This window comes from Littorina saxatilis, linkage group LG8 (assembly GCF_037325665.1).
Source record: "Littorina saxatilis isolate snail1 linkage group LG8, US_GU_Lsax_2.0, whole genome shotgun sequence".
NCBI lineage: Eukaryota > Metazoa > Mollusca > Gastropoda > Littorinimorpha > Littorinidae > Littorina > Littorina saxatilis.
Genome location: NC_090252.1, coordinates 70,859,393 through 70,872,836, shown reverse-complemented (window position 1 = coordinate 70,872,836; position 13,444 = coordinate 70,859,393). Strand labels below are relative to the sequence as shown.

The window sequence follows — 13,444 nt, the reverse complement described above, 5'->3', positions numbered from 1 at the left end:
AACTTAATGAAATGGCTCAGGCTGGTATTTGTAGATTATTTGTTTTTCCCATACAGTAATCACAAACATAGAGTGGGTTCACTTTTTTTTTCATCATTGTAAGATTTGATCGGGGAGACCTGTACATATCTTTTACGACTCCGATACATGTGTTGTCGCGTTTTCACAACATGTGCCGTTATACTGTGAAAGAGGAAAGCATTCCCTGATAAAGTATTGGGAAAAGGTAAATATTGTCATGATAATGTTGTATTGTCTTTGTCCTTGTGATGTTTGTCTGAAGTGTTATTATAATCTGTGATTATCTTCTGTGACTGACACTTTAGAGAAACTGCTCTTTGCTATATGGTTTCCTGCATTTTCTTGTGGTGGATGAAGAAGATGTTCTGATGAAACTTTTTCACTCAGCACTAATCGTCTATTCAGTGTTTCATGCAGTGAATTTCCCCCCAGTCTTGTCTTGCTTTACAGAATCTCTGTTGGTAAAACCATTCTTAACTTCAACACAATAAGTTTCTGAGCTGAAGAAAGTTGACATAAGAATGTTGTAAAAAACAAAACCAATTACATGTATTATGATCTGTGTGAATGGGAGTAGTTAAAATGTGTCAACAGCATAGCATTACTTGGTCAGTTCTTGCAAGATATGAATTGCCCAAGTTTGGCTTGATCTCGCACCCATTTACAATGAGATCTCTGTCCATGCAGACAGTAACATTTGAGAAAGGAATGTTACACCAAAGTTTCATGTGCTTGTTACTTATAAACTGTTATACTTGAAGCTGTATACATACGTATGATCATAACAACTTGTTACTTATACTTGAAGCTGTATACATGTATGATCATAACAACTTGTTACTTATACTTGAAGCTGTGTACGTGTATGATCATAACAACACACACATGACATAGAATCTATAGATACAACGGAAGCACAAAACTGACATAGCTGCTGTTTTGACTTTACAGAGCCAGAGGCCAAGACAGTGGCGATACACAGAACAGCGGACAGTGGAGTGGAAATACACAGAACAGCGGACAGTGGAGTGGAAAGAAAAGGGTTGGTGAGGATGCTGACCACAGCGGTGAAGGGGGAGCTGTACTGGTGTCCGGTGTGTCACTCCACCTTTGCTGACCACAAGACTTACCTGGCACACGTCAAGCGCTCTCACCCACAGTCAGACTTGATGGGTAATTCACTCATACTTCACCTTTAGGTCTGTCTTCTTAATCTTAATGCACTGGTCCCTGGCTTCTCTGTGCTCCCACCCACAGCCAGACTTGATGGGTAATTCACTCATACTTCACCTTTTACTTTTAGGCCTGTCTTCTTAATCTTACCCTGGCTTCTCTGTGCTCCCACCCACAGCCAGACTTGATGGGTAATTCACTCATAGTACAGTACTATTTTAGTAGGATTTGTGTCATCAAAATATTATTACTATTATGAAGTATTGTTATTTAAGAAAGGATTTTGCCATTCAACTTGGTGCAGGCTCTTTTATCTGTACATCCAAATACAAAGAGACTGCCAACGTTCCAAAATTCAGAATAAAAAAACCAAGAAAGGTAGGTTGTTGGAACGTTTGTTGTTTGTCAATAACAAACGTTCCAACAACCTACCTTTCTTGTTTTTTTATTCTTTTATCTGTAGCTGAAACCCCTGAGTGCAGTTATTTGCTTTGAAGAAACGAAGAAACAAAAGCCTCAGTCGATCATCATATGGAAGAAAAATAGAAAAAATCTATTGCACATTAATGCTCTGCACACTACCCCAGGGGGAGCAACCCACAGTTTGAGGAAGATTCTTGAATGTCACCAAGTAAACCCCTTTAAAAATGTTTCCCAAATATTTTGAATGCATATTTTTTTTGTATCTTGATTGTTTGAATTATGCAAGTAGCCAATTAAGAGTTGTTTTTTTAAATTTTAACTGTTGCACCTGTCTGTTACAGAAAAGTTCTATATTCTTCGCCTGGAAGAGATGATGGCAGAGAAAAAGCTGGTATGTTCTTCGGAATCAAAACTTTCCCACTTGTTTAATATTATGTTACATTTGATTTCAAATCTTAGTTAGCAGTAGTATTATTGTGATAAGATTTAAGACAGATTTATGCTGAGAATATTTGACAATGTTCACAAAGAGACTTATAATGTAGGACAGAACAGAGGGGCTGTAAGGTTGCATAATGTACAGTTGATGAAAATCTTAAACTTAATGAGTGCCGCAAAGTGTTGTCAGTGTAATGTACAGTTCATAGTAAATCAATGTTAAACAACTTGATAAGTGCTAAATTTGTTTTAACACTCAGTTAAGGGCCCAGACCTACCTAGTGACGGGTCAAAAATCACTTTTTCATGTGTTGTTCCACACTTCATATTTTCATACAGCTGAATATCTCTATTTTCATGCCAGATATTTTTTGGGGGGAAATTCCCAGGTATAACGGGAAATATATGGGGTCAAAGTAGGTCATGTGACCCCCAAAACGCCCAAAAAATCATTACGAAATATTAATATTAATTAATATTAATTTAAGTATTTAAATTAAAAATATTTAATTAATTATTAATTATTAATCATTACGGCTCGGAAGGCAAGGAGATTGAAGAGGGTTGGTAGGGACGAACAACAAACAGAAGCAGAGGGGTTCCCCTATCTCAGCGGTGGACACTAACTTTTTTCTGTAAGAAAAATGGCATTTTTTATGTTGTGATTTTGTCCGGAAAACGAGTCGTTTTGTTCATTTTTACAACATAACTTTTTTGTTTTTAAAGCTATGACCTTGATATTTGGCATGGAAATAGAGTTTTGTCATATCTGGAACGTGGACGAAAATAATTGAAGTCTTGTTAGTGTAGCATGTGCAATGAATTTTCAAAGTAAAAAAAAAATCAGCAATTTTTTCACAAAATTTAGTTTAGCCTAAAATACAAAATATTAAACTTACTCTGTTTATTTTAGTAAATGATCCAGGTATATCCTTTATATACATTTATACCAAAGGAAATAGTTCTGATATGACTAGAATGAAAACAATGTTGTCAAAACCAACTCTTTTTTTTTGGCATTTTCGAAACATAGTTTTTTGTTTATTATTTTTTTGGCAAACTTTATATTATTTGTTTTACTAATATTATATTTTTGTATGTTAGCTTAGGCATTCAGCTATCTAATTGCCAAATATGAAGCTGTTATCTGGAAGCAAACTGAAAGTACAAAATTAAGAAACAATACACCCGTCACTAGGTATGTCTGGGCCCTTAATGAATAAAGTGAATTTGATAAGTGCTGCAATTAAGTGTAAACTCTGTTTATTGTTACATGAAGTTGTAAGAAACATGCGTAGCTCCAGTGTTGATTGTGATTGCAATGGTGTGTGTGCAGGTGTACGAAAGTGGGGCGGAGGTTAGCTACTACCAGTGCCTGACATGTCTCAAAGTACACAGGACTCTGTATCTTATGACGGATCACCTGCGAGTCACAACTGATGGCACCTTGACCTGTCGCACGTCTACACCTGGAGGTAGCAAAATCCGAAAGGGTGCTGTCAAAGCTTTGTTCTGTCCCAGGGACAGACCAACTTTTCCCTGTGAAAAGTGTGGTAGAAGCTTAAGCACCAAGGCGGCTTTGGTGATCCACTTGGCTAATAAGCATGTGGAATCCAAAGAGAAAAATCATGTTTGTGAAGTGTGCCAGAAATCCTTTCTGGGTTACAGACAGCTTAAACTCCACAAGAAAAAACACAACCGGGACCAAAAAAAATTGATGTGTGGCATCTGCGGAAATGTGTACTGGACTCATTTTGCCTTGACTGACCACATTGACAGGAAGCACACGTCTAACAAGTTTGTGTGTCCTGTTTGCAACAAACTGTGCTGTGCTAAGCGCGTTCTGGACGCTCACATGAAGACACACAGCAAGGACAAGCAAGCTGTCTTCCCTTGCTCCCACTGCAAGCTCAAGTTCACTAAACCTTACAACCTCAAGGTTCACCAGCGCATCCACTCTGGAGAAAAGCCGTACAAGTGTAACGTTTGCGAGGCAGCCTATGCTCAGAAGAACAGTCTTAACGTTCACATGCGCAAGCATGGAATTGAGATCCAGAAGCCCAGGGAGGTTGATGAACTTGAAAAGGAAACAGTGATGATACCCCCCACTCCTCCCAAAAAGCCGTTGGTTTTGTCCCGTTAAATGGGGAGGACGGAGTTCAGAGGGCACTTGGTCAACAAGGATGGTGCACCTGTTGGACCGGTGTGTTGAGGAGCAAGACTTGTAATTGTATTTTTGCAGGAAAAATGTGCAACAAGTGGTGTCAATGTCATCTTGATGGTAGTGCTTTCACACACTGAACCACCAAGCTGCAGGCTGTAAAGAGCTGTCTGCCAGTGGACACATTTATGGTCGGCCAATTTTGGGAACAGACATGCCACAAGATATGGAATATTGTCAATCCAGCTCAGAGTTGCTATGAACACAGGAATCTTTATAATCAACGAATGGAAGTGTATAACCTTTAAATTGTGTGTAAACAGACCGCATGATGAGAAAATGTAGGACACATGTACAGCACACTGTAAACTGAAAGCACAGAAAGCGACTGGAGGATGTAATGTGTTGATGCTCCAGCACATGTATAGACAGTGAGAAGAGGAAGAGCTGATGGCCTTGGACAGGCACACGGTGAGTCTTGCTCATTGCTTGTCTTGTCAAGTGTCTGTCTCGATTGCATGCTGTGTTTTTTGTCTGCATGGTAGTGCTGTGTTGTTCAACAGTCATGTCTGTGTTGCTTCTTGAAATTGTAGCAGCAAATGCCCAGTATTGGAGGGGTGGGCAGGGGACAAACAAGCCTCTCAACTGTACAAAACATGCAATATATGTCCCGAAAGGGTAGATTTTGACTATACAATTTTTTGAGAAAGGACTTTGCTTATACAATGTCACAAAAACTATAAAAGAATTAATAATAAAAAATAAAAAACAAGTGAACATGCCATTCATTAAGTTCTTGTATCAGTGAGTGAAAGAAACTGAGCTGTGTTACATATTACAATACAGTGAAAACATACATGTGAGTAAGCTTCATCCTCTCGCTGACATCTTTACACTACTGCAAAACATTGTGCTTGTTATAGTATTGTCTATTTGTTGATGAATGTCTGTGTATGTGAAGGAAAGATGCCCTCAGTGTACAGTGGCCTTGACCCAGTGTTTACAGTGGCCTTGACCCAGTGTGTTTGTGGTTGTGTTACAGAGGAGGAGGTGCCGGAGGGGAGGTGTAAGATCGTGTCGGAGGAGCTGGGACGGTCGCTGTACTGGTGTCCCATCTGCTACCGGGTGTACTCCTGTCACTACAGCCTCAACAGCCACGTCACGCACGTCCACAACACCTCGGGCGTGCAAGGTGAGGATCACTCTTTGCATACACAACACACAGATCATGACAACATTTTCATTGTTCATTTTCAGGGTACGTTTTCAAAAAAAAACCCACTTCAATATTTTGTGATTCATGAAATGATATACAATACAATGCAATCATGTTTGAATCTGTAATTGAAATTTTAAAATTAATCAGAATTTTTATGAACAAATTCCAAATGTTGAAGCTTTCAAGCCTAAATGCAATCCTGTAGTCTGGATAGGGTCAATAAATGTTTAACCTAAATGCAATCCTATAGTCTGGATAGGGTCAATAAACATTTAACCCAAATTTAAGTAAATGAAGAAAGAGAAAACAAAGAAAATGAAGGTCACCAAAGTGCCTCTTCAATTTTGTTAAAGTCAGATATATGTCATCAAAAGCATTCATTTTGGAGTGGGGGGGGGGGGGGGGGGGAGTGGCAAGGGATTTATTTCCCAGAGTCAACTTTGTGCATACTCCTCGGTGGCCTAACACCCCTCTGTGCACGCATGGGCACGATAAAGAACCCACGTTCACAGAAGTCTCAGGGCTACAAAACATGAATACATGCATGCAGAAGAAAACAAGTCGCGTAAGGCGAAAATACAATATTTAGTCAAGTAGCTGTCGAACTCACAGAATGAAACTGAACGCAATGCCATTTTTCAGCAAGACCGTATACTCGTAGCATCGTCAGTCCATGGCTCATGGCAAAGGCAGTGAAATTGACAAGAAGAGCGGGGTAGTAGTTGCGCTAAGAAGGATAGCACGCTTTTCTGTACCTCTCTTTGTTTTAACTTTCTGAGCGTGTTTTTAATCCAAACATATCATATCTATATGTTTTTGGAATCAGGAACCGACAAGGAATAAGATGAAAGTGTTTTTAAATTGATTTGGACAATTTAATTTTGATAATAAGTTTTATATATTTAATTTTCAGAGCTTGTTTTTAATCCGAATATAACATATTTATATGTTTTTGGAATCAGCAAATGATGGAGAATAAGATAAACGTAAATTTGGATCGTTTTATAAATTTTTATTTTTTTTTACAATTTTCAGATTTTTAATGACCAAAGTCATTAATTAATTTTTAAACCACCAAGCTGAAATACAATACCGAAGTCCGGGCTTCGTCGAAGATTACTTGACCAAAATTTCAACCAATTTGGTTGAAAAATGAGGGCGTGACACATCCGCCTCAACTTTCACGAAAAGCCGGATATGACGTCATCAAAGACATTTATCAAAAAAATGAAAAAAACGTTCGGGGATTTCATACCCAGGAACTCTCATGTCAAATTTCATAAAGATCGGTCCAGTAGTTTAGTCTGAATCGCTCTACACACACACACAGACACACACACACACGCACACACGCACACACGCACGCACATACACCACGACCCTCGTTTCGATTCCTCCTCGATGTTAAAATATTTAGTCAAAACTTGACTAAATTTAAAAAAGGATAGCGCCGTATACTGTACGGCAGCTCGCTTTCCCCAGTGAGAAAGCAGCCCGAATTTCTATGTGGGTAACCTCACAGGACTACAGATATGAAATCTATGAGGGTAACCTCACAGGACTACAGATATGAAATCTATGAGGGTAACCTCACAGGACTACAGGTATGAAATCTATGAGGGTAACCTCACAAGACTACAGATAGGAAATCTATGAGAGTAACCTCACAGGACTACAGATATGAAATCTATGAGGGTAACCTCACAAGACTACAGATATGAAATCTATGAGGGTAACCTCACAGGACTACAGATATGAAATCTATGAGAGTAACCTCACAGGACTACAGATATGAAATCTATGAGAGTAACCTCACAGGACTACAGATATGAAATCTATGAGAGTAACCTCACAGGACTACAGATATGAAATCTATGAGAGTAACCTCACAGGACTACAGATAGGAAATCTTATCCTTTTTAACACTTCACAGAGTGAGAGGCAGCAGGGTTTAATACAGTAATAGAGAAGTATTGTTCCCTGACAGAACACAATAGGTCATTTAGATCTGGACTGAAAATATGTATAGGTCCAAATGTGAAAAGTTCTTTAGCCACAAAAGCTCATGAATGTCAAAATTATGGAAAAGACAACTGGCCAGGAGTCAGAACAATGTGTCACAAGACTGAAGGCAGGCCTTAGACAGACCTATGCACATCTACGGTTTCTCCGTAATTTCTCTGATTTTTATATGCAGAATACGGTGCTACGGATTTTTAATTAAAATTCCGAAATTCCAATGTTTTACTAAAAAAATAAAAATGAAAACTTTTTTTCTGTTTTAAGATGTTTTGATCAATTAGTTGGCCGTTGCGCTGAAAAGACGTTTTTCGATTTACCGGAAGCGCGCGTGTTCTCAGCATTGAGTCTTTGTTCTTAGACTTAGTTCGTCCAGCGTCTGCGTGGCAACTTGTGATTGAAGTGAAACATGGAAAAGAAAAAAAGAGTGCGAGATTCAGATAGTGAAGAGGAGACACCAGCTCTGTCACCAAAGAAGAAGAAGAAGTTTGTGTGCTTTGTGAGCAGAATTATGTCTTGAACTGTCGGTACAGCTTACTACTGAAACATTTTAAAAAGTAGTGAAATTTGGTTTCTTTACTACTGATGAGCGTTTTGAGTGTGCACAGGTCTGCTAAGAACAACACTGATAGAACAAAGTTCACATCAGATTTTGTTGAGACATGTTTTCCAGTTACTGTCGCACTTCTGTCATACTAAGTTTTGCGTGTGGACATGCAGTTTCAGGAAGAACTAATGAAAGGGTGTTTATGCAAGATCTTGAGGCTCATGTCTGTTTTTCTTTCTCTTTCAGGCAAGTTGTACTCTCTTCAACTGAAGGATGCTGTGGCAAAAAGGAAACTGGTACGTGGTTTCTTTTCAAAAGAGTTTTAGATTAGAAGGTGTTGGTTGATGTTAGTATACAGCCCATGCCCTTACCTGCCCCTCGTGGCTACACCCCTGCTAGGTCAATTTTCATGACGTGCGATTTTGACTCTCCGGAGTGAGTAACAGTGTGTCATGAATTTCGATTCCTGTAGCATACACACATTTAACTCCGATCTGTCTCACGCATGTTCATTCCCTCTCATACAGAAATCGCAATCCAAACACAGAAATAAATGGTCAAGGCCATGGAGGTGACACCAATGAGTGTGACATGCAAGAACAAATTTCAATGTTATTACAAGCTGACAATTTCCTGACAATTTACTAGGTATGGTCATGCTAAACTTCTACGAAAAATGTTTTCCACACTTGAGCCATCGTTTAGATGTATTTACAAAAATAATATCAATGTTCAAACATAACATGACGCCATCACAATTTCAGATTCAGACAAACAAAAAGAAATGTTGGTGGTGTTTCTTTATTGCTAGGCCACACATCCATCAATACAAACAAGATAAGCAGGTAAGAATCTCTAATTGGGTCAAATACCTGAGCTTGAAATTGCTTAAACATAACATGACACCAAAACACTAAGTCAAAATGCAGCATGGAGTTCAAAGACAAAATACCATCAATACTAAGTCCAAAACAGAAAACATAGATAATGTTTGTGTGTCTCCAAAATATCGTAATGAAAATACTAATTATAGTCATCAAATTAAATCAATAATAGAGCCATCCTTCACTGGATGCTGCGTAATACCCGAAAATGCCAAAAATTAAACCAAGAACACGCCCAAATCAATCATTTTGGCATTAAATAATAATAAAACATTGTTACATACATTATTTCCTTTGGCAAAAAAAAAAAAAAAAAGTGGATGCGTTACCTTGTCTTTAAATGAGAGGGAAAAAAGAAAAAGTAGCCATGCTTGAACATAACATGACGCCGTGACAAAAGATAAACTTACATCATCTGGAGCTATAGATGCAAATAAAATATCAAATTCAGAAGCCATTGTGTGCATAGCGTTGGTAGCTACATTGCACAGTTAACTGCATAGCCAAGTCACAACCTTAGAAAAAGTTATTCTGAAATTAAAACACTTAAACATAACTTGACGCCATGAAACATAACATGACGCCGTGACACAGTCTTTATCAGGCTAAAGTGGCAAAACCAAACATAATAAAAGAACAGGAGTACAGCTATCTACATGCAGTGATGGTAGGTAATTATTAGCCACCAAATAATCTGATGTGTAAACTTAATCTTTTATGTTTGCACAGAAAATTTGCTGTGAGCATAACATGACGCCATGAAACATAACATGACACCGTGACAAAAGATAAAACTACATCCTCTGGAACTATGGGTGTAAGTAAGCCATCCAATTCAGATGCCATTGTGTGCACATATAAGGCTGCTACAGAGTTAAGTTCACTGAATAGGTGAGGGGCAACCTTAGAAAAAGTTTTTGTGCCATGAAAAAATGCCCAAACATAACTTAAGACCATGTTCAAACCAATTAAAAGGAAAATAATGTATAGTCTACATTTACCTGTACAAAATGCTAGATAAAAAGGAAAGCTAGATGAAAATAGACTAAGAAACTATAAAAACGGAAAAAGTCACAAAATGTTGCCCAAACATAACATGACATACCCTGACATTCCTGCGTTGGTGTCATGTTATGTTGGACATGAATTCCCAACCACAAGTACAAAAAAACAAAAAAACAAAAAACACTAACTAGAAGAAGAAAAAAAACCTATGCATGCTTGGTCCGGACATGCAAAAAGATTTTGATGATCTAGAATAACAAAAATAACCTATCCAAACTTAACATTACACCAAGGGGTGTCTCAGAACCGGCGTCAAGTTAATGTTCAAACAGATTATGGTGAAATTGTATAACGCATTTTTCCTACAGATTATATTTTTGTTGTGCTGGGCTGCATTGAAACAGATAATATCAATATTAAATTCTACATCTATTTTTCTTACCCAAAATAAAAAAAGTAAAAAAACCGAGTGCCCAAACCTAACATTACACCAGCCGTGGCAGCAGAGATCGACTGTGCATAACGTCAAGTTATGTTGGACATAAAACTAGCACTCGGCGATCAGACACAATAAGGGTCTACAAGTTCAGACCCAATGATGATGTTAATTCCTAGTATTCAATCTGCCACAAAAATTAGTGTATGTTTGAAGACATTTAGTTGAACGAGTTTAAACATAACGCTGACGACCTCGGACTTGGTGTAAAGTTACGTTTGATCTCCCGCATCCCATAATATCAACCACGTATATTGTAAATCGCAGTAAATGACTTTTAGGCGCACTTCACGAAGTGATGTCATGAAGGGATGCATCATTGGTGGTTGAAAACGTACTTAGCTCTATCAAACCAAAAACGCAACGGTGACACCACATGATCGGCATGAATGCACATGACAAATCAAAAATTGACAAATGTAGGAACGTAGGAAAGTGTTGATGAAAGCACAACTATTCAGACAGGATCTCTAGTTTTATCAGAGAAACAGAACTCAGCACTCGAAAGCCTAATGTGGTCATTACTTCATATTCTATCTATAATTTCGCTGGATTTGCAAAAACGCAACAAATGACGCCAAAATAAAAACCTTAGTTTTCGGCCTATCCTCGGCGTCCATCGCGCGCTTTGTCTTCAAATGGCGCAATATTCTAAATTGGAGTGGTTTTCACTTCCATGCCGGATTAATCTCCAAAACATGGAGTGAAAAATACACATACATTGTTCCTTTTTCGTGTCCAAACGCAACGGTTTGTTGACACCATATCGCTTCCGCAAAATCAATGTAAATTTCTTGCTGCATCAGAGTTTAAAATGTTCGCTTGCTGATTAATCCAAGAACTAAAACATAAAATCTTTCAGATTAGAGGTTAATCACGTGTGTTGGATGCGGATATTTCTTTCAAGTTAACATCGATCGCTATCACCCAAACACGACACCATGCATTGCGTTTGAGCACGATTGATGACGCTCTATATAAACAAGAAACGAACAAATATTTGACACCCATGTAACGTCAATAGGAATTGATAACGTTTTAAGAATTGGAAATCAATAAATTGACTCTTGATTCGATCTTTTTATGGTGAAAAATGCCGTGTGAAGTGACACACAGGTATGTCTGTCACGTTTTTCTTCCACCACGATCGTCGATTTTTCATTAAAGAAAATTGTTTTTTAATGACAGAAAGCAAGTTTAACTCACTTTATGTCATCACACGAAGCTTTAATTATATAAGAACAAGTGACAACAGTTTGATTTCATTAATTCTTTATCTTCAACCTTAGATTGGCAGTCAAAAATTGTCAGCTGGTGATTTCTGCACTCGAGCCACCTCCATGGCCTTGACCAAATAACAATAAGTATATTAATTAACAACTACGGTACAAATCACAGGAACACACACAATCAACCACAATATCAACATATCAAATATTCATAAACATAACAATCCACATTGACTAGTAATTCCTCAACGAGGCGCACATGACAAACAAATACAGTAGTCCAAAGATGATGTCCAGAAATTCCTCGAAACTTGAAAAAATCGTCTTTCAATTGTCAATGACAATTACACCATAATAACAAATATAAAGTCCAGTCACAAGTATGCCTCACGCGGCACAACACCTACCGCTACTCTGCCGAAGAAAACTATGTAGAGGAAGAATGATTAAAGACTTGACAGAACAAGTATACACCACCGGGCGGTCGGTCCACAGGCTATCACCGGTCTCCCGCGTAGTGGCGGCAAAGCCCTCCGGCTGCCTGCATCATCTCCTCCAGACCCTGAAACAAAATTAGTAGACTAAAAAGGCTATGACCTCACAAATACAATATGAATACCTCAATTGATAATCTATTTTCAGTCTTTACACGGATCCATACGTAAATATACTGCCGGTGACAAGCAGACCTGTTTACACTACACATTGAGCGTAGTAAACTACGAATTTGAATAATATACTACGCAACTACGCAAGTCTGTCGTTTTCTACGCAAATGGTATTAAAAAAAAAAAAAAAAAAATTTTTTTTCTTTTTTTCTTCGTCTTTACACCTGTTCCTTGTCCCGTTGTGCTCTCACACCGCCCCGTCCCTGCACGCAAACAGTATTGTTTTGGCTACGCATATCACAATCCGTAATTTTCTTCATCTCCCTTGACCGATCCATTTTCCAATCCATGTTTTCGGCCAGCAGTCGTTTGCTGCGTGCAGCGCGTAAAGCGCCCACGGGCGTTGCGTTGTAGCTTGTTAATGCCGAATAGGCTTCTCCAAGCAAATGCCGGGCACAACTGAAAGCGTTACTGCCAAACCATGCGGGCGTTTCGACACAATGGCTGAACGCAGAGCACACGAAAGTGAAGATGAGAACTGTGAAGAAAATGACTCCGAAAGGCCACCGACCAAAAAGAAAAAGACGAGCAATGCGCCGAACCAAGTCTTTCTGCCAAAATATCATCAGGACTACCCATGCCTTGTCTTCGCAGAAAGGAAAACATCATGCTCATTGCACTGTCTGCAATTCCCATTTTTCCGTCAGTCAATCAATACATGTGGTAAAAAGTAGCAATCATTGTTCTTGTTGTTGTGATAGGTCGATGAGAAATTCTACACATTCAATTACAAAACTACACATTTGCCTCATTTTGCTCCAAGAAAATACACATGCAATGTTTTAGGGGTAAACAGGTCTGGACAAGTATAAAAACAACAAAACCTAGAACATGTTTTAAGTGACCAAACAATAATAAACAGTTACAGAAATGTAAAGCGGTTTATAAACGATGACATACACTAAATAATTACCTTTACATTCAATAATAAAACACCAAGTTCCTCGATCCAAGGGTCAAGTGTAATCGAGTCTGTGTAACATACATCAAACGATGTAACCCCAACAGGTACAACAAGCAGACTGACTAGCTAGACCCTGGACATAGCGCAGGTAAAAAGGAGCTCACACACACGGACATGAAACTCAAGTTTCACGTGAAGTTAACTACAGTACATATGGCCGTAATGCTGTTTCGGAAGGGCTGTTACTATAGATCTGT

At 38.5% G+C, this 13,444-nt stretch overlaps 1 protein-coding gene across 4 annotated transcripts in view; it reads left to right on the top strand.

Moving 5' to 3' along the window:
* LOC138974896 (zinc finger protein 892-like) overlaps positions 1 to 13,444 on the top strand; it is an 86,789-nt gene that overhangs the window by 32,800 nt on the left and 40,545 nt on the right. Inside the window, exons 3-6 of one of the 4 annotated variants that reach the window (XR_011458441.1) lie at positions 973 to 1,194; positions 1,959 to 2,008; positions 3,392 to 4,687; positions 5,259 to 5,381. The exons of 2 other annotated variants lie outside the window; for them this stretch is intronic. Coding sequence is in view for 1 of the 2 variants with exons in the window: in XM_070347612.1 (XP_070203713.1) it covers positions 5,259 to 5,408; positions 8,248 to 8,297 (200 nt within the window). In the remaining variant the exon portion in view is untranslated. Of the gene's footprint in view, positions 1 to 972; positions 1,195 to 1,958; positions 2,009 to 3,391; positions 4,688 to 5,258; positions 5,409 to 8,247; positions 8,298 to 13,444 lie in introns of those variants that run through there. One more of the 4 variants, XM_070347612.1, reaches the window with a different exon arrangement.